The sequence below is a fragment of the Physella acuta genome, unplaced genomic scaffold (assembly GCF_028476545.2).
Source record: "Physella acuta isolate Inbredline_101_S28 unplaced genomic scaffold, ASM2847654v3 ptg000038l, whole genome shotgun sequence".
In the NCBI taxonomy this organism is placed as follows: Eukaryota; Metazoa; Mollusca; class Gastropoda; family Physidae; genus Physella; species Physella acuta.
The window spans coordinates 103,108-124,625 of NW_026731558.1; the positions used below are offsets into that span (position 1 = coordinate 103,108).

General features: G+C 42.4%; 1 protein-coding gene across 1 annotated transcript; it reads right to left on the reverse strand.

The window, feature by feature from the left end:
- Positions 1-19,524: 19,524 nt before the first annotated feature.
- LOC131942982 (golgin subfamily A member 6-like protein 2) lies at positions 19,525-21,312 on the reverse strand. The gene is made up of 2 exons (XM_059302988.1): positions 21,297-21,312; positions 19,525-20,453 (listed from the first exon to the last, which is right to left on the reverse strand). Exons 1-2 carry the CDS (start codon positions 21,310-21,312, stop codon positions 19,525-19,527), a joined length of 945 nt encoding a protein of 314 aa, XP_059158971.1.
- Between the last annotated feature and the right edge of the window lie 206 nt (positions 21,313-21,518).

Consider the following 21,518-nt stretch of genomic DNA (forward strand, 5'->3'; position numbering starts at 1 on the left):
TGAAGCTATGCTGTACCCAGTACATGTTTGCTAGTTGATTGAAGCTATGCTGTACCCAGTACATGTATGCTAGTTGATTGAAGTTATGCTGTACCCAGTACATGTTTGCTAGTTGATTGAAGCTATGCTGTACCCAGTTCACGTCTGCTAGTAAACAGATTGAAGTTATGCTGTACCCAGTTCACGCCTGCTAGTTGATTGAAGCTATGCTGTACCCAGTTCACGCCTGCTAGTTGATTGAAGCTATGCTGTACCCAGTTCACGTCTGCTAGTTGATTGAAGCTATGCTGTACCCAGTTCACGTCTGCTAGTTGATTGAAGCTATGCTGTACCCAGTTCACGCCTGCTAGTTGATTGAAGCTATGCTGTACCCAGTTCACGCCTGCTAGTTGATTGAAGCTATGCTGTACCCAGTTCACGTCTGCTAGTTGATTGAAGCTATGCTGTACCCAGTTCACGCCTGCTAGTTGATTGAAGCTATGCTGTACCCAGTTCACGTCTGCTAGTTGATTGAAGCTATGCTGTACCCAGTTCACGTCTGCTAGTTGATTGAAACTATGCTGTACCCAGTTCACGTCTGCTAGTTGATTGAAACTATGCTGTACCCAGTTCACGTCTGCTAGTTGATTGAAACTATGCTGTACCCAGTTCACGCCTGCTAGTTGATTGAAGCTATGCTGTACCCAGTTCACGCCTGCTAGTTGATTGAAGCTATGCTGTACCCAGTTCACGCCTGCTAGTTGATTGAAGCTATGCTGTACCCAGTTCACGTCTGCTAGTTGATTGAAGCTATGCTGTACCCAGTTCACGTCTGCTAGTTGATTGAAACTATGCTGTACCCAGTTCACGTCTGCTAGTTGATTGAAACTATGCTGTACCCAGTTCACGTCTGCTAGTTGATTGAAACTATGCTGTACCCAGTTCACGCCTGCTAGTTGATTGAAGCTATGCTGTACCCAGTTCACGTCTGCTAGTTGATTGAAACTATGCTGTACCCAGTTCACGTCTGCTAGTTGATTGAAGCTATGCTGTACCCAGTTCACGTCTGCTAGTTGATTGAAACTATGCTGTACCCAGTTCACGTCAGCTAGTTGATTGAAACTATGCTGTACCCAGTTCACGTCTGCTAGTAAACAGATTGAAGTTATGCTGTACCCAGTTCACGCCTGCTAGTTGATTGAAGCTATGCTGTAGCCAGTTCACGTCTGCTAGTAAACAGATTGAAGTTATGCTGTACCCAGTTCACGCCTGCTAGTTGATTGAAGCTATGCTGTACCCAGTTCACGTCTGCTAGTTGATTGAAGCTATGCTGTACCCAGTTCACGCCTGCTAGTTGATTGAAGCTATGCTGTACCCAGTTCACGTCTGCTAGTTGATTGAAGCTATGCTGTACCCAGTTCACGCCTGCTAGTTGATTGAAACTATGCTGTACCCAGTTCACGTCTGCTAGTAAACAGATTGAAGTTATGCTGTACCCAGTTCACGCCTGCTAGTTGATTGAAGCTATGCTGTAGCCAGTTCACGTCTGCTAGTAAACAGATTGAAGTTATGCTGTACCCAGTTCACGCCTGCTAGTTGATTGAAGCTCTGCTGTAGCCAGTTCACGTCTGCTAGTAAACAGATTGAAGCTATGCTGTACCCAGTTCACGCCTGCTAGTTGATTGAAGCTATGCTGTAGCCAGTTCACGTCTGCTAGTTGATTGAAGCTATGCTGTACCCAGTTCACGTCTGCTAGTTGATTGAAGCTATGCTGTAGCCAGTTCACGTCTGCTAGTTGATTAAAGCTATGCTGTACCCAGTTGTCTGCTAGTTGATTGAAGCTATGCTGTACCCAGTTCACGTCTGCTAGTTGATTAAAGCTATGCTGTACCCAGTTGTCTGCTAGTTGATTGAAGTTATGCTGTACCCAGTTCACGTCTGCTAGTAAACAGATTGAAGCTATGCTGTACCCAGTTCACGTCTGCTAGTTGATTGAAGCTCTGCTGTAGCCAGTTCAGGTCTGCTAGTAAACAGATTGAAGTTATGCTGTACCCAGTTCACGTCTGCTAGTTGATTGAAGCTATGCTGTACCCAGTTCACGTCTGCTAGTCAACAGAAGAACCGAGCAGCCATTATGTTTTTTTTTAAATAAATTTTAGATTTAACGCGGCAGACACGACATCATATCACTGAAGTCTGATATACAACAAGGAACCAAACATACACACAAACATAGGTTTACACAGACGACAGCCGGGTTGAACACTGAACAGCCTGCCTGCTTTACTAGGGTACATAGTTTCTCTATATGAACTGTTGGGTGACCTAGCTAAACTCTTGCATGAGACGGGTCAGTCTGACCCTGCTAAGTCCGACATGTTAATTTATGTCACACGTTGAGCCCGCATCAAAAGGGATCAAATTATTGAGTCATAACCCGATTAAAGGCACTAGGCTGTACTAGACCAGATTAGATGCACTAGGCTGTACTAGACCAGATTAGAGGCACTAGGCTGTACTAGACCAGATTAGAGGCACTAGGCTGTACTAGACCAGATTAGAGACACTAGGCTGTACTAGACCAGATTAGAGGCACTAGGCTGTACTAGACCAGATTACAAGCACTAGGTTGTACTAGACCAGATTAGAGGCACTAGACTGTACTAGACCAGATTAGAGGCACTAGACTGTACTAGACCAGATTAGAGGCACTAGACTGTACTAGACCAGATTAGAGGCACTTGACTGTACTAGACCAGATTAGAGGCACTAGGCTGTACTAGACCAGATTAGAGGCACTACTGTACTAGACCAGATTAGAGGCACTAGACTGTACTAGACCAGATTAGAGACACTAGACTGTACTAGACCAGATTAGAGGCACTAGACTGTACTAGACCAGATTAGAGGCACTTGACTGTACTAGACCAGATTAGAGGCACTAGACTGTACTAGACTAGATTAGAGGCACTAGGTTGTACTAGACCAGATTAGATGCAAGAGACTGTACTAGACTAGATTAGAGGCACTAGGTTGTACTAGACCAGATTAGATGCAAGAGACTGTACTAGACCAGATTAGAGGCACTAGGTTGTACTAGACCAGATTAGAGGCACTAGACTGTACTAGACCAGATTAGAGGCACTAGACGGTACTAGACCAGATTAGATGCACTAGGCTGTACTAGACCAGATTAGATGCACTAGGCTGTACTAGACCAGATTAGAGGCAGTAGGCTGTACTAGACCAGATTAGAGGCACTAGACTGTACTAGACCAGCTTAGAGGCACTAGACTGTACTAGACTAGATTAGAGGCACTAGGTTGTACTAGACCAGATTAGATGCAAGAGACTGTACTAGACCAGATTAGAGACACTAGACTGTACTAGACCAGATTAGAGGCACTAGGTTGTACTAGACCAGATTAGATGCACTAGGCTGTACTAGACCAGATTAGAGGCACTAGGCTGTACTAGACCAGATTAGAGGCACTAGGTTGTACTAGACCAGATTAGATGCACTAGGCTGTACTAGACCAGATTAGAGGCACTAGGCTGTACTAGACCAGATTAGAGGCACTAGGTTGTACTAGACCAGATTAGATGCACTAGGCTGTACTAGACCAGATTAGATGCACTAGGCTGTACTAGACCAGATTAGAGGCAGTAGGCTGTACTAGACCAGATTAGAGGCACTAGACTGTACTAGACCAGATTAGAGGCACTAGGTTGTACTAGACCAGATAGAGGCACTAGACTGTACTAGACCAGATTAGATGCAGTAGACTGTACTAGACCAGATTAGATGCACTAGGCTGTACTAGACCAGATTAGATGCACTAGACTGTACTAGACCAGATTAGAGGTACTCGACTGTACTAGACCAGATTAGAGGTACTGGACTGTACTAGACCAGATTAGAGACACTAGACTGTACTAGACCAGATTAGAGGTACTAGACTGTACTATACCAGATTAGAGACACTAGGCTGTACTAGACAAGATTAGAGGCACTAGACTGCACTTGACCAGATTCGAGGCACTAGGCTGTACTATACCAGATTAGAGGCACTAGGCTGTACTAGACCAGATTAGAGGCACTAGACTGTACTAGACCAGATTAGAGGCACTAGACTGTACTAGAACAGATTAGGGGCACTAGGCTGTACTAGACCAGATTAGAGACACTAGACTGTACTAGACCAGATTAGTTGCAAGAGACTGTACTAGACCAAATTAGAGGCACTAGGCTGTACTAGACCAGATTAGAGGCACTAGACTGTACTAGACCAGATTAGAGGCACTAGGCTGTACTAGACCAGATTAGAGGCACTAGGTTGTACTAGACCAGATTAGAGGTACTAGGCTGTACTAGACCAGATTAGAGGCACTAGACTGTACTAGACCAGATTAGAGGCACTAGACTGTACTAGACCAGATTAGATGCACTAGGCTGTACTAGACCAGATTAGAGGCACTAGACTGTACTAGACCAGATTAGAGACACTAGACTGTACTAGACCAGATTAGAGGCACTAGACTGTACTAGACCAGATTAGAGGCACTAGACTGTACTAGACCAGATTAGAGGCACTAGACTGTACTAGACCAGATTAGAGACACTAGACTGTACTAGACCAGATTAGAGGCACTAGACTGTACTAGACCAGATTAGAGGCACTAGACTGTACTAGACCAGATTAGAGGCACTAGACTGTACTAGACCAGATTAGAGGCACTGACCTGAGCTCAGAGGTGACGGTGACCTAGGAAAAGCTACCTGTACTGCGTGACACAGGACACATTTCATAAACTTTCGACTGGGACAGGTAAGACATGTGAGACAAGACATAGAGACAGGTGAGACAAGACACAGGGGCAGGTGAGAAGACACATGGACAGGTGAGAATACACAGAGACAAGACACAGAGACAGGTAAGACAAGACACAGAGACAGTTGAGACAAGACACATGGACAGGTGAGACAAGACACAGGGACATGTGAGACAAGACATAGGGACAGGTGAGACAAGACACAGAGACAAGACACTGAGACAGGTGGGACAAGACACAGAGACAGGTGAGACAAGACACAGAGACAGGTGAGACAAGACACATGGACAGGTGAGACAAGACACAGAGACAGGTGAGAAAAGACACGGGGGCAGGTGAGACAAGACACGGGGGCAGGTGAGACAAGAAACAGAGACATGTGAGACAAGACACAGAGACAAGTGAAACAAGACACAGGAACAGGTGAGACAAGACACAGAGACAAGTGAGACAAGACACAGAGACAGGTGAGACAAGACACAGAGACAAGTGAGACAAGACACAGAGACAAGTGAGACAAGACACAGAGACAGGTGAGACAAGACACAGAGACAGGTGAGACAAGACACACGGACAGGTGAGACAAGACACAGAGACAGGTGAGACAAGACACAAGGACAGGTGAGACAAGACACAGAGACAGGTGAAACAAGACACAGAGATACGCAAGACATCTGCAGAAAGGTTACACAAGGCAGAGTTACATTCTATTATCCTATTATTATATTCATTGCATTATTATATTCCACATAGAGGAGGCATCAAAGAATTTATGTAATCCATAATATCGGAACAATCGCTTACGCTCGGCTGATAACCACACACACACACACACAGATACACAGACACACACCAGACCACACAAGACTCGAGGGCATCCAATCATTCTTTAACATAGAATCTAAAGTCATCTATTCAAAGTTTAACATAGAATATGTATTCACCTATTGAAAATTTAACATAACATTTATCTCTGTCAGACACTGGATGTTAACCCGATCCCATCCCCCCCCCCCCAGAGACCGAAAGCCCCCCCCCCCCCTTATGTTTATATTGTAAGCACTTGCCCAGGGCAACACAACACATGCAGGCGTTGACCTACACCTCGCGTTATTCCCAAAATTTGACCCATATGTATTTCCCCCCCCCCCCAGTTATCGTAATCTGGATTTAAAACTTCGAATGCGAGAGGTCAGCTTGACCCGGAACAACAGTCCACAGGATTCTTTTGTCAGTCAGCGACCCTGATGCTATCAGAGTAAAGTCATTTACATGATGGAAACCATTCAGCCTCAAGGCCTGTTTTATCCTAATCACGTGACATTGTTTGCAACTTAGGTCTGGGCGTCCGCGAAACGTTGCTTGTTGCCCAATCGTTACTTGTTGCCCAATCATTACTTGTTGCCCAATCATTACTCATCGCCCAATCGTTACTCGTTGCCCAATCGTTATTTGTTGCCCAATCGTTGATTTTTGCCAAATCGTTACTCGTTGCCCAATCGTTACTCGTTGTCCAATCGTTATTTGTTGCCCAATCGTTACTTTGTTGCCCAATCGTTACTTTGTTGCCCAATCGTTACTCGTTGCCCAATCGTTACTTTGTTGCCCAATCATTACTTGTTGCCCAATCGTTACTTTGTTGCCCAATCGTTAACCAATTGTTACTTGTTGCCCAATCGTTACTCGTTGTCCAATCGTTACTTGTTGCCCAATCGTTACTTTGTTGCCCAATCGTTACTTTGTTGCCCAATCGTTACTCGTTGCCCAATCGTTACTTTGTTGCCCAATCATTACTTGTTGCCCAATCGTTACTCGTTGCCCAATCGTTACTTTGTTGCCCAATCATTACTTGTTGCCCAATCGTTACTCGTTGCCCAATCGTTACTTTGTTGCCCAATCATTACTTGTTGCCCAATCGTTACTCGTTGCCCAATCGTTACTTGTTGACAAATTGTTTTTTACCCGACAAATACCATGACTGTCAACTTTTGTGTGGACTGTTTTGTGGTGTTCTGATGGTTAGTGACTAACCCAACCCTAGCTTGTGACAACTTGTGACACCCATCCCTAGTTGTGACACACATTACATCAGAAATGACCGGGTGTCAACGTCACCTTTTTAAAGCTGACATGACCGGATGTCAACGTCACCTCTTTAAAGTTGACATTAACAGATATCATCGTCACCCCTTCTAAGCCGGTATCAGCACCCACCACACCCACGCCGATTTCAACCATGACGTCACATCCTCTGATGCAAAAAAATGAGTTCAAGAACATGGAGGACAAAAAGTTTGATGTACAGAAACACAAAGCAAACACACGTTCCGGTTTAAGCAGGAATTCGGTTAATATATTTAATGACGGGCCGGGAGAGGCTGGATTAACACCGTTATTTTGCCCGCCTAATCCATTGTTCTTGGCTTGAGGTATATCAATTAGTTTAATTTCTCGTGTCACGGTGACCCTATTGATTTGTCTCTGTGTATGGATAACTCTTCTATCGGAGGAGTTTCATTTCAAAAGATTCGCGACTGTTTACTTTTTTTCTCAGCCACATTTACTGGCCGTGCACATATGACGTAACACAAAAAAATGGGACAGTTCGGACTGACCCCTCCCCACATTTCACATTATATAACATTTTCTTAACCCACCCCCCTTACCCACATTTTATATGATATAACATTTCAAGGAACAAACATCCCGCCCTTCAAACTAATCAAGAAATCGTTTCGGAAATTATAAAATAACTGATAAAATACTTTTGGGAGAGAATGGAGGGGGTGGGGGTGGGAGGAGGGGGGGGGGGGGGTTATGACAGTATTCTAGCACGGTGCATCAATGTTAGCGCCATATGATGTGTTAACTAGAGATAATGGATGACCCTGTTGTGCCATCTTAGCCATCCTCGTATTGTAATTAGCAGATTAAAATAAAATATCATAAGCACCCAGTGGGAGATGGTCAACTAGGCGTCCATCTAGTGGGCGCCAACTAAATGGGCGATTGTCTATTTTAGCAACTGGCAGGTAGTTATCCAAACACCAAATCTGACAATAAATCTAATCCTGATCCATTAGTGAAATGCATTTGGGGAGATGAGGGGGTGGGGGGATGGAGGGTATAAGGTAGGGCTGTGGTTTAATATATTTATCTGACATACAATCCATATCACGTAAACAGTCGGGCTGCCTAAAACTGACTTTACAAACATCATTTTTTTAAATATTGAAAAATAATGTGTTTTTTTTTAATCTTTCTAGTTTTGGTTCTAATTATATTTATTTTGGAATAAACAAATAAAAATAGTACCTGGTGAAATTCACATGCCATTTATAAATCTTTAATTTTCATTTTTTAAAAAAACACATCAATATTGAAATGGGCAAAAAAAACAAAACAACAACCCACGCAGAACGGCAGAACACTAAAGAAAACTTGAGATAAAACTTCACTGACCATTACATAATAATTCCTCACTGACCATTACATGATAATTCCTCACTGACCATTACATGATAATTCCTCACTGGCCATCTATCTTCTATATATATAATTCTCTTCTGGGAGCCGCTAAAAAAACAAGCTGCAAACGCGCTCCCTACCGTCCCCACCCCTACATGGTCTGGTGAGTTGTGGTTCACTCTTTATGTTTACAAACATTACAAACACAGCCGGGTTTAGTGACGACTATTAGGGGCAGATAATTTAGTTTGAAACGATTTTAAACGTAGGGGGGGGGTAACTAAGTGGAGTTTACTTTAACGGAGGGGTGGGGGTGAAGGAGGGGGGGGGGGGTTATCGTCCTTACCGAGCTACTTATAGTGTTTTAAAGCAAATATTTTCAGTGGCAGCGTTGGTAGTGTCGAATTCACAAATTATGAATAACTGAAAAGTAGAAAAAACAACTAAATAGCGGCGTATGATATGCCGCGGGTCGGCTCGTTACATAATAATTCCTCACTGACCATTACATAATAATTCCTCACTGACCATTACATAATAATTCCTCACTGACCATTACATAATAATTCCTCAGCATCAGAAGTCATGCACGAGATAGCCCAGCGCCACACTGACTAAACTAAGTCTTGTCCAGTCTTCTAACTGCGACCAAAAGTCATGCAAGAGATAGCCCAGCGCCACACTGACTAAATAAAGTCTTGTCCAGTCTTCTAACTGCGACCAAAAGTCATGCATGAGATAGCCCAGCGCCACACCGACTAAACTAAGTCTTGTCCAGTCTTCTAACTGCGACCAAATGTCCTGAAGATCAGGTCAGGACTTCTGTGTATTCTACCCAGACCTCATTTCCGTTACATTCAAACAACTTAAGTACCGCTTTCTGCTGACATTTTCTCGCTGGTATTCCATATCTTACCCTATAACATCTTTATACCGTACGTATAATAAATAAGTAGTCAAAAGTGTGAACATACGACCCGGAGGACGTGAGGGGGGGGGGTGCTAGAACTATTAAGCACAACGTTGTAGGAGATCACCTGACCTTTGTCCAACCTGACCTTGGTCTCAGCTCCTCTCCCACGTCACCGTCATGGCTTCAACTTAGTTTAGCTTAAACAGATCTTGGTGCTAACAAATTAACTTTGTATGATCTATCACAGATCTTGGTGCCAGCACAAATAAACTTTGTATGATCTATCACAGATCTTGGTGCTAGCACAAATAAACTTTGTATGATCTATCACAGATCTTGGTGCCAGCACAAATTAACTTTGTATGATCTATCACAGATCTTGGTGCCAGCACAAATTAACTTTGTATAATCTTAAACAGATCTTGGCTTCAACTTAGTTTAGCTTAAACAGATCTTGGTGCCAGCACAAATAAACTTTGTATGATCTATCACAGATCTTGGTGCCAGCACAAATTATTTTTGTATGATCTAAATCAGATCATGTTGTCGGCCACCTGTCTAAAATAAATTAAATTTGGCTGAAAACAAAAACTGCACGCATACACCTTAAACAAAAGCTGATATTTTGCCAAGAGAGAAATTTGTGTTTGACTCCACCCCCCCCCCCCCCCCCCCCCACTTCCCGCTTTTCCAATACCAGCCAATCCGACCCCATGATTCCTTCTGACATTTCATTAACGACCAACACAATCACGCTAATCAGGTATTAACATAATTAGCTTCTGCCGTAATTAGCATCATTATAGACAGCGGTAGCAGTAAAAAATGCGAGCTACCAGCCATCACAAATCTTGATCAAACAATCTAAATCTAGCTGCTGATCGCACATGCGCACGCAGGCTGATGTTTCTATTTCGTGCTATAGGCCTAGTTTACAGCGTCGAACGATTTATTGGAATGTAAACCGAATTTGTGTTAATCGGTTGAAGCAGAATCTACCGAACTTGAGCAAGTGAATCGCGCAATGTAGGAATAATGTACATACCTGGGACAAATAAATATATATTTTAATATATATGTTTGTGTGGTATGTGTATGTATGTATGTATGTGACTCAACAGGATACACAATCAATGTATTATGAAAGTCTCCCCCCACCATTCATTCTCGCTCAATCTGATGCAGTGAATGTTGCACAGTGTTAAGTCTTATTCTTTTAGACAATACCAGCCAGTGTTACAATCATCAGGCAGTGTTACAATCAGCCAGCATTACAATCATTAGCCAGCATTACAATCATTAGCCAGTATCACATTCATCAGCCAGTATTACAATCATCAGCCAGTGTTACAATCATCAGCCAGTGTTACAATCAGCCTGAATAACAATAATTAGCCAATATTACAATCATTAGCCAGTATTACCATCATCAGCCAGTATTTCAATCATCAGCGAGTACTACAATCAGACAGTATGACTTGATATAGTGAGTCTAGTGAAGCAATTTACGGCTAGCAGTGATGACAAAAGGACAAAGTTCGAATACTGACGCTGTATGCCAACATTCCAATGCTAATATAAACCGTGTTAAAAACATTGATGCTAACTTGTTTTGGTATGAATCCAATAGTTTAATAAAATGCGGAAGACCAATTTTTGTGACGAAACAATGTGTAGTCATGTGTGCTGGAGGTCCGCGTGTGACTGAGTGTGCTACAACTTTATCTTCAACACATGGATCATTTTTGTTATCATACTCAATATGTGCCGAAATGCAGGTCACTATGTAATTTATAGCATCCACACACGAACATTTACAAACATAAAACACAATTTACTGTAAACACGTTGAAAACTGTCACAGACTGTAACATAATGGACACATTCTCAACACATTTTCTTTTATTTAGAGAGGGCAAGGGCTGTGTTACGTAATAGTTTAATGTTGGACTCCAAAACCAAGATGGCGGTGTTATGACGGAGGGAAACAGGAAATACAAGCAGCTCATGCACTATTTTCAGACTAGCTAAACTTCAAGAAGCGAGGGTTTAAATAGATGAGTCGATAGCGAATATCAGGTCACAGTACTCAACGCCATCGATATAATATCTACATGCATAAAGTAGGTTAATTAATTAAGCCATGTAACAACTGTGCCAGCGTTGTGTAATCAGGGGTGGGTGGGCGGTTACAGGCCACGCCCTCTTTGAGTACCTGCAGTGAGGTAACACCATGACGTCGTCAGATTTTGTGTAACAATACAAATATCGTGGATTAGATAAGAACGTGCTCTGACCTGCCAACCTGCCATTTGCTAACCCGTCAACCAACCAATTTGCCCGTGTCAAAGGTCAGCCAGTCGTGTGTACACAGTCGTGTGTACACGGGCGTGTGTACGTTTCTACAAGTGCACATTCAATCACGTCATACGATCGGGTGAGCGGCTCTCAAACTGTTGCAAACATCGACCACAACACAACACAACACATGTCATACGATCGGGTGAGCGGCTCTCAAACTGTTGCAAACATCGACCACAACACAACACATGTCATACGATCGGGTGAGCGGCTCTCAAACTGTTGCAAACATCGACCACAACACAACACATGTCATACGATCGGGTGAGCGGCTCTCAAACTGTTGCAAACATCGACCACAACACAACACATATCATAAGATCGGGTGAGCGGCTCTCAAACTGATGCAAACATCGACCACAACACAACACATGTCATAAGATCGGGTGAGCGGCTCTCAAACTGTTGCAAACATCGACCACAACACAAAACATTTCTATCGCATAACAATCAAGAGGCCGCAGTTATAATTTGTTTAGCTAGCAGCCATGAAAGACACAGAAGTTATTATTTTTTTATTTGGCAGCCATAAAAGAGATCGAACCCAACATCTTTAGACTTTCTCTAAACCAGATCAAGATTTTGATCAATTTTGAGTCAGGAAAAACTACGTTTTACTAAGTTGTCTGTATGTCTGTCTGTCTGTGTGTCCTCGTGAACACGATAACTAGAGTACCATTTCAGTTAGGTGGACAAACATTCATATTGAAGAAATATTACATTCTATACAGGTTTATATGAACTTCTGAGCTATTTCCGATAACCGGAAGTAGTACTTTTTATGCGGTTTTTCGAAAACATCAGAATATACTTTTATATTCAGTGTTGACATGACCTGTGGTGGCACACGTCATCAGTACAGGCAGAAGTGAACCAGACGCATTGACACAATCTACCGTTACTGTTGGGCTATTTATACACACAAAATGTGGCCGTTCGACTCGAACTTTGGAAGCCCTGTATTGCACAATATTCGTTCGAAAACCCGACCCCTCACCTTGTTCGCGACTCTTCACCGATTTAACCGTGCTATAATTAGAATGTGGGTCAGAGTTTGGGAAAATACCACTCGAGAATTCCGCCGATACCTAGAATACATGACGTCACATAGTTGGCCGAAGCGCGTGTCCACGTTTGCCCATAGCCTCGAATGTAAATGTAATCATGGATCAGATGATTGATGAACAAACTAGACAGGCATTCTTGCCAGAAAAAGTGTGAAAAACAAACCAAAATTTAAAACGAAATATGTGTATGCACCACGCGATTATAACTAATTAAAATTGATGCTTCTCGGTTAGCCATACTTGTATACTTGTTCAAGTAATGTTGCGCTAATTACACAAATCCCAAAACTAACTACCATTTTATCCTGCATCCAAATAATTCATAATTGGCAAATACCTAGCCTAGTTGTAAGGCTAGAAATGCGAAACCAGATCAGCTTAAACGTGAGGATGTCTGATCAATAATTAGCTATTCCATAGGTGTACAGAACAAGTCGTACCTGGGAGTACCACCACTGGGTATTGCCTGCACGAGCTTGCGTGATTAACTGCCAGCAATTTCTTAACAGGAGATTTGGATTTTTAACATGACGTCATCGTGTCATAAAGCCTCTCCTGTAATGACCTGGAAAGTTGCCAAAATATGTCATGATACCCTCCCCTTCCGCCCCAATGGTTCTCAAATAGCTGGGCAAAAGGAAGCGTTGGTGTTGGTCCTAAACAATAGCGAACTTTCTCACGCTGCTTAAGCGTAATTGAAAAAAAATTCAACCGTTATTTTAAGTACAATAAATATGTAAATATATCGGACGGCGTGGTTGAATTATATAGTGTAAAATAATCATTTGGTTTATTACAATCTGCATTCAATCTAAATCAGTCATCTTATTCATCACATTCTTCAGTCAATCTAAACCAGGGGTTCCCAACCCTGTGCCCGCGGGCGCCATGGCGCCCGCTGAACGATTCGTATGTGCCCGCCTCTCACTATTCGACAGAGACAGAATTTTTTTCATAAACATTATTTTAAAATATGATTTATTTTTATTCATTTGTTACAGTTTTAATTTTTTTTTTTTGACTGCCTAGGTTTATTAAATATGTTCGATACTCGTCCTAACTTGTCTAGCGGCGAGCCAAACTGCACTATTTACGTTTTGTAAATACATTTCTCTGTGTGTATGCAATTTGAAATAAAATGCCAAATAATGTTATTATTTTGAAACATTTTTGTTTATTATTTATTAATACATTATGGCTATAAGAAAATAAGAAAATAAATTATTCGAAAATGACAAGTTATGGAAGGAGTTTGTCGATTTAAAATAGGTGGTGCCCGCCACCCAACCGATATTTTAGAATGTGCTCTAGAGTAAAAAAAAAAGGTTGGGAACCCCTGATCTAAACCAATCATCAGGTCTACATATTAGTTTAATTCGACAAAGACACATTTAATTGTACGCATTTAAATTTCACCGTATTAAAATATCTGATAATTTCATCAAGCAAAAGTCGGTCAATTAGAAATGAACTTTTTAAAACAGATCCAAAATAATCAACTGACGCATGCAAATACATTTTTAGAAATCTTCCTCTACACAGAGCACAGTTGATGGTTTGATCAAAGGTGTTAACACACACACACACACAGAGAGCACAGTTGATGGTTCGATCAAAGGTGTTAACACACACACACACACACACACACACACACACACACACACACACACACACACACACACACACACACAGAGCACAGTTGATGGTTCGATCAAAAGTGTTAACACACACACACACACACACAGAGCACAGTTGATGGTTCGATCAAAAGTGTTAACACACACACACACACACAAACACATACACAGAGCACAGTTGATAGTTCAATCAGAGGTGTTATCAATCAAATAATTATTTTAGTAGCGGGGTTAATTAGGGTGCAGGAAACAGTTTTGGACGGTCCTTAGCTTGATGGGTGATGCTGATGTAACCTAGACTAAAGTCATCACATCTTTAATTATAAGTAAATAGAGTCGATAAACAAGGCAGGACACAAGAGTCATGACAGTTAGGGAGTCATGACAGTTAGGGAGTCAGGGCAGTTAGGGAGTCATGACAGTTGGGGAGTCATGACAGTTAGGGAGTCATGACAGTTGGGGAGTCATGGAATTTGGGGAGTCATGACATTTGGGGAGTCATGTCTGTTGTTGAGTCATGGCAGTTGGGGAGTCATGACATTTTGGGAGTCATGACAGTTGGGGAGTCCTGACAATTAGGGAGTCATGACAGTTGGGGAGTCATGGAATTCGGGGAGTCATGACAGTTGGGGAGACAAGACAGTTGGGGAGTCATGTCTGTTGGGGAGTCTTGAAAATTAGGGAGTCATGACAGTTGGGGAGTCATGAAATTTGGGGATTCATGGCAGTTGGGGAGTCATGACAGTTGGGGAGTCATGGCAGTTGGGGAGTCATGGCAGTTGGGGAGTCATGGCAGTTGGGGAGACAAGATAGTTGGGGAGTCATGTCTGTTGGGGAGTCATGAAAATTGGGGATTCATGGCAGTTGGGAGTCATGGCAGTTGGGGAGTCATGGCAGTTGGGGAGTCATGACAGTTGGGGAGTCATGGCAGTTGGGGAGTCATGACAGTTGGGGAGTCATGACAGTTGGGGAGTCATGGCAGTTGGGGAGTCATGGAATTTGGGGAGTCACATGTGTATCATGGATGTCTGTGAGTTCACCTGTTGTATCATGGATGTCTGTGAGTGCACCTGTTGTATCATGGATGTCTGTGAGTGCACCTGTTGTATCATGGATGTCTGTGAGTGCACCTGTTGTATCATGGATATCTGTGAGTGCACCTGTTGTATCATGGATGTCTGTGAGTGCACCTGTTGTATCATGGATATCTGTGAGTGCACCTGTTGTATCATGGATGTCTGTGAGTGCACCTGTTGTATCATGGATGTCTGTGAGTGCACCTGTTGTATCATGGATATCTGTGAGTGCACCTGTTGTATCATGGATGTCTGTGAGTGCACCTGTTGTATCATGGATGTCTGTGAGTGCACCTGTTGCATGTGAATGCACCACACGTGAGCTCCGTTTGTATTGTGAAATGTCTCCAGGTGACTTAGTGCATGAAAAAATAAAATGGCTGATCTGTAAGGTCACTACCTTCTAAGGACAATGACCCCCAGCTGTCTACTGTACCGGGCCTTACTTATCTATTCGCCTAAAGCTTCTCGAATAATTATGATGTAAGAAAAAAAATTAACCAGCAAGCTATCTTAATCTTAATCACTCTTAATTAATTAATTAAGTACTAATTGAGGGTGAAATAAACGAAGCAACTAGGTGACAGTTACTTGTCCCAGTTCACGAAATATGAACGTCATTTCCCTGTTGCTATATTTAGCCGTATGTATTTATGTCCCGTGTATTCATTGACCGAAATCTGCATGTCAAACTTCAAGTATGGAAAACTTCTTTAGTTTAGTGTTGGCCCAGTGGGTTGGTAGGAAACATTCGTCACGCAGCCCAGTGTTGGGTCAAAGTATGTTGGTAGATATTGGCTAATGCCAATGTGTATCGGTGGCTTGTGCGTGGCATATAGGCCTATGCATATACATACATTTTATATATAATTATATATATATATATATATATATATATATATATATATATATATATATATATATATATATAATTATGTATATCTATACTAGAGAGAACGAGGAAGTTGGTTGTGTGTCCTTGTTCCTACTGAACTTGCACTAGCAGGCTTTAGGTAGCCAAGTTCATTCGACTAAATACAGTCAAGTTCATCTGACTGAATTCCGCCACGTTTATCTGACTGAATACATTAGCACACTTTTCAAGGCCATCAGATTGAGGAGATAAACTAGCAGTAAGAAAACGTAAACTGCCCGCAACGTCAAACGGTTTTAATGACCGGTTAAAAATAGGGCACTAATGACGTCATCGATCACCCATCTTTTAATCATTCCTCAATACCGACAACCCAGTATCACCGGCAAACTTTTCCCTAGATTAACCTCCCTCCGTTTGTTGCAGGGGCATTATGCTACCTATTTAAAGCAAGACACTGTGAACTTTAATGAAATAACAAAGTAATTTGAATCCACCTGCACAGCATGTTTGCATGTTTCCATCTCCAAAAGTTCAACTTTTAGTTTTTACCTTCAAAATAAACGAGGTTCGCTGTGTTGCAATTCGGTATTTTAGGTCTGTAAATATGTTCGTGTAGTTCAAATCTTTGACCACACAACACACACCACACAACACACCACTACCACATGACCCATAAAGCCAGCACACACCTGCAGAATGTGAATAACCCTCTTTTACGTAACACACGAGTGAGGTCATTACCCTAATTACTTACAGACAAATCGGTTAATCAATGTATTGGGAGTTTTTTTTTCTTCAGCGGATCTCACATTACAGGTCTGTGCAGGTGCTATATTACAGCTGTAGTGTGGGTCCCACATTTTGTGTTACATCATTTTTGTTATATCATTTTGTGTTATATCATTTTGTGTTATATCATTTTGTGTTATATCATTTTGTTTTATATCATTTTGTGTTACAATATTTTGTGTTATATCATTTGTGTTACAAAATTGTGTTATTTAATTTTTTTGTTATATCATTTTGTGTTACGTCATTTTGTGTTACATTTTGTGTTACAACATTTTGTGTTATACCATTTTGTGTTACAACATTTTGTGTTACAACATTTTGTGTTACAACATTTTGTATTACATCATTTTGTGTTATACCATTTTGTGTTATACCATTTTGTGTTACAATATTTTGTGTTAAACCATTTTGGTGTTACAACATTTTGTGTTATACCATTTTGTGTTACATCATTTTCTGTTAAAACATTTTGTTACAACATTTTGTGTTATATGATTTAGTGTTAAATCAGGAGGTTGGGTATGGTGCTGACCACGGTATCGCTCAAATGCCGAGGTCACAGAAACAGGTGAACTCTACTTTACCTGCCCAATGAGTCACCAGATTAAAAAAGGTGACTTAATACTATTTTGTGTCATACCTATCCCACCCCCTCCCCTTTTCTGGTTCATTGGCTATTTGACTTTTTCTCTCAGACGGCAGTCATGCAAATTGTGTGAGAATTTGTTTAAATCACTGTCGTTAAAACCTTTTGTTTTTATTGAATGTTCAATAAAAGGGGATACGACAGATAGACAGACAGACACAGACACAGACACACAGACACACACACACACACACAGCCTCATTTATAGCCTATTTACATTAGGAGAGCAGCTCAATGGGAGATTGACATTTTTGTCATCTTACCTGATTGTCATGTTGAGGTATTGATTTCCCTCAGGACTTAGTTCATTCCGCCGTATTTAAACTTGGAGTTTGGTTCTTATCTTTGGCTTTTGTTTTTGTGTGCCTGTATTGGGAAGTGGAAATGGGAAATTGGGGAGTGGGGGTTTGGGGGGGGGGGCACCAACAATAGGGGCAGGGTGCATGGAGAGAGTGCTGTTAGGTCACCATGGCAACATACATGTCTGTGGCCAAATGTTATGGGTGAGGCGTGGGTGGGTGTGGAAGCAAATTCTGTTACCATGACAACGGTGAGGGGAATCACGAGATTAATGATGTAATTAGTTTATTAATGAAGTAATTAGTTGTACATTTTTTGTTGTTGCCGAAGGCCAGAATTTGTTCTTGTGTTGTCATGATACACCATGTAGTGGATTGGCTGATTGGCTGACTAGCTCTCAGCTAGCTGGGGTAGCTGTCGGCTAGCTGGGATACCTGTCGGCTAGCTGGGATAGCTGTCGGCTAGCTGGGATAGCTCTCAGCTAGCTGGGATAGCTGTCGGCTAGCTGGGATACCTGTCGGCTAGCTGGGATAGCTGTCGGCTAGCTGGGATAGCTCTCAGCTAGCTGGGATAGCTGTCGGCTAGCTGGGATAGCTCTCAGCTAGCTGGGATAGCTGTCGGCTAGCTGGGATAGCTGTCGGCTAGCTGGGATAGCTGTCGGCTAGCTGGGATAGCTGTCGGCTAGCTGGGATAGCTCTCAGCTAGCTGGGATAGCTGTCGGCTAGCTGGGATAGCTGTCGGCTAGCTGGGATAGCTGTCGGCTAGCTGGGATAGCTCTCAGCTAGCTGGGATAGCTGGCGGCTAGCTGGGATAGCTCTCAGCTAGCTGGGATAGCTGTCGGCTAGCTGGGATAGCTGTCGGCTAGCTGGGATAGCTGTCGGCTAGCTGGGTAGCTGTCGGCTAGCTGGGTAGCTGTCAGCTTGTTGTTCCAGCTGTTGGATAGTTGTAATAGCTGTAAGTTAGTTGTTCAAGCTCTCAACCAGCTGTATTAGCTCTCAGCTATTCCAGCGGTCAGCTAGCTATTCCAGATATCAGTTAACTGTTCTAGCTGTATGCTAACTGTTCTACTGTCAACTAGCTATATTATCAGCCACGTAGCTGTAGTCTATGCTAGTTTAGACATTTAATATTTTATTCGGCAAATTGTGTGTTACTTTAAGTCCATTATTTGTATGTAAACTTAATGATTTTAGGGACATTATTTGTATGTAAACTTAATGATTTTAGGGACATTATTTGTATGTTAACTTAATGATTTATGGCCATTACTTGTTCTTTAACTTAATGATTTAGGGCCATTATTTGTACGTTAACTTTTTACATTGTGTGATAGATGTAAAGATGTCTTTATTATAAACCATAACATATTATCCGTGTAAGCTAGTCTCCAGCTCACGTATCTGTAATCTCGAGCGAACTCTGTTGCCAGGTTTTCTCTGTTGCCAGGTTTTCTCTGTTGCCAGGTTTTCTCTGTTGCCAGGTTTTCTCTCTGTTGCCAGGTTTTATCTGTTGCCAGGGTTTTCTCTCTGTTGCCAGGTTTTCTCTGTTGCCAGGTTTTCTCTCTGTTGCCAGGTTTTATCTCTGTTGCCAGGGTTTTCTCTCTGTTGCCAGGTTGTCTCTCTGTTGGTTTTCTCTCTGTTGCCAGGTTTTCTGTTGCCAGGGTTTTCTCTGTGTTGCCAGGTTTTCTCTCTGTTGCCAGGGTTTTCTCTCTGTTGCCAGGTTTTCTCTCTGTTGCCAGGTTTTATCTCTGTTGCCAGGGTTTTCTCTCTGTTGCCAGGTTGTCTCTCTGTTGGTTTTCTCTCTGTTGCCAGGTTTTCTGTTGCCAGGGTTTTCTCTGTGTTGCCAGGTTTTCTCTCTGTTGCCAGGGTTTTCTCTCTGTTGCCAGGGTTTTCTCTCTGTTGCCAGGGTTTTCTCTCTGTTGCCAGGTTTTCTCTCTGTTGCCAGGTTTTCTCTCTGTTGCCAGGGTTTTCTCTCTGTTGCCAGGTTTTCTCTCTGTTGCCAGTGTTGACTCTCTGTTGCCAGGGTTTTCTCTCTGTTGCCAGGGTTGACTCTCTGTTGCCAGGGTTGTCTCTCTGTTGTCAGGTTTTCTCTCTGTTGCCAGGGTTTTCTCTCTGTTGCCAGGGTTTTCTCTCTGTTGCCAGGTTTTCTCTCTGTTGCCAGGGTTTTCTCTCTGTTGCCAGGTTTTCTCTCTGTTGCCAGTGTTGACTCTCTGTTGCCAGGGTTTTCTCTCTGTTGCCAGGGTTGACTCTCTGTTGCCAGGGTTGTCTCTCTGTTGTCAGGTTTTCTCTCTGTTGCCAGGGTTTTCTCTCTGTTGCCAGGGTTTTCTCTCTGTTGCCAGGTTTTCTCTCTGTTGCCAGGTTTTCTCTCTGTTGCCAGGGTTGACTCTCTGTTGCTAGGGTTCTCTCTCTCTCTCTGCCTCACACTCGCAACATTCGGGCTAACTATCTCTGCCTCTGGACTAGACCAACAATACCTGTAGTGTTCAGATACTAGACCAACAATACCTGTAGTGTTCAGATACTAGACCAACAATACCTGTAGTGTTCAGATACTAGACCAACAATACCTGTAGTGTTCAGATACTAGACCAACAATACCTGTAGTGTTCAGAGACTAGACCAAAAATACCTGTAGTGTTCACCTATCTGCAACACGATCAGTTCGATCCGAGTTTTTTAATCTCGCGTCTTAGCCTTGTCATAACCTAGGCCGTGGATTAGCAGACTGTAGTTAATATTTAATGGCTCAAGAGAAAGAATCGATTTATAGCTGAACATTTCATTCATTAAATATCTCACCTGACTCAGGCTACTCTTTAAAAAATGCAGGACTTAGTGCAAGGGGTAAAAGAGTTTAGGGGGGGGGGGGGCTAATAAGGTAGGGTGCTACATATATTAATCTTGTGGGGGCGGGGTTGATGGCTAAACTGTCGGCCTGACGAATTTAGAAATGCTGAAGCTGTTTTCGCTAAGTATTTCATATTTTATTCTGCCACTTACATCGCTGGGAGGGGTGGTCAAGTCTACAGTCTCGGTCAAGGGGTGGTCAAGTCTACAGTCTGGGTCAAGGGGTGGTCAAGTCTATAGCCTGGGTCAAGGGGTGGTCAAGTCTACAGTCTGGGTCAAGTTGGCTGAGTTAGTCAATGATCGCAAATTGCTGACCGTGCTAAATTAAACTAGAAAGAACAGACAATGATGTGCTGAGTTACACAAGACTAAGCTAGAATAAATGATCAGTTCAAGTTTACCCTGTTAAACCTACCGACATGTTGTAAATTAATATTTTTTTCCCAATTATAAACTGATTTGATCATGAAAAAAGTGGGTACAAAATCACCACGCACTCACCATCCTCATTCCTCATTGTGGGGCAAAGGGACGTAACTCCACCTCTCCATCATACTTTGTTTAGTGTGATTCCTTCAAGTTGGGTCCATAACATTCCGGCTGTTTATGCTTCACTTACAACTAATCTTTTCAACTTTTCTTTTGCCCTACCTACTTTCCACATTCCTTGGAGATTTCAATCAAATGTCTGTCTGGTGATTTTGTTTGTTTGTTTTTTGTTTG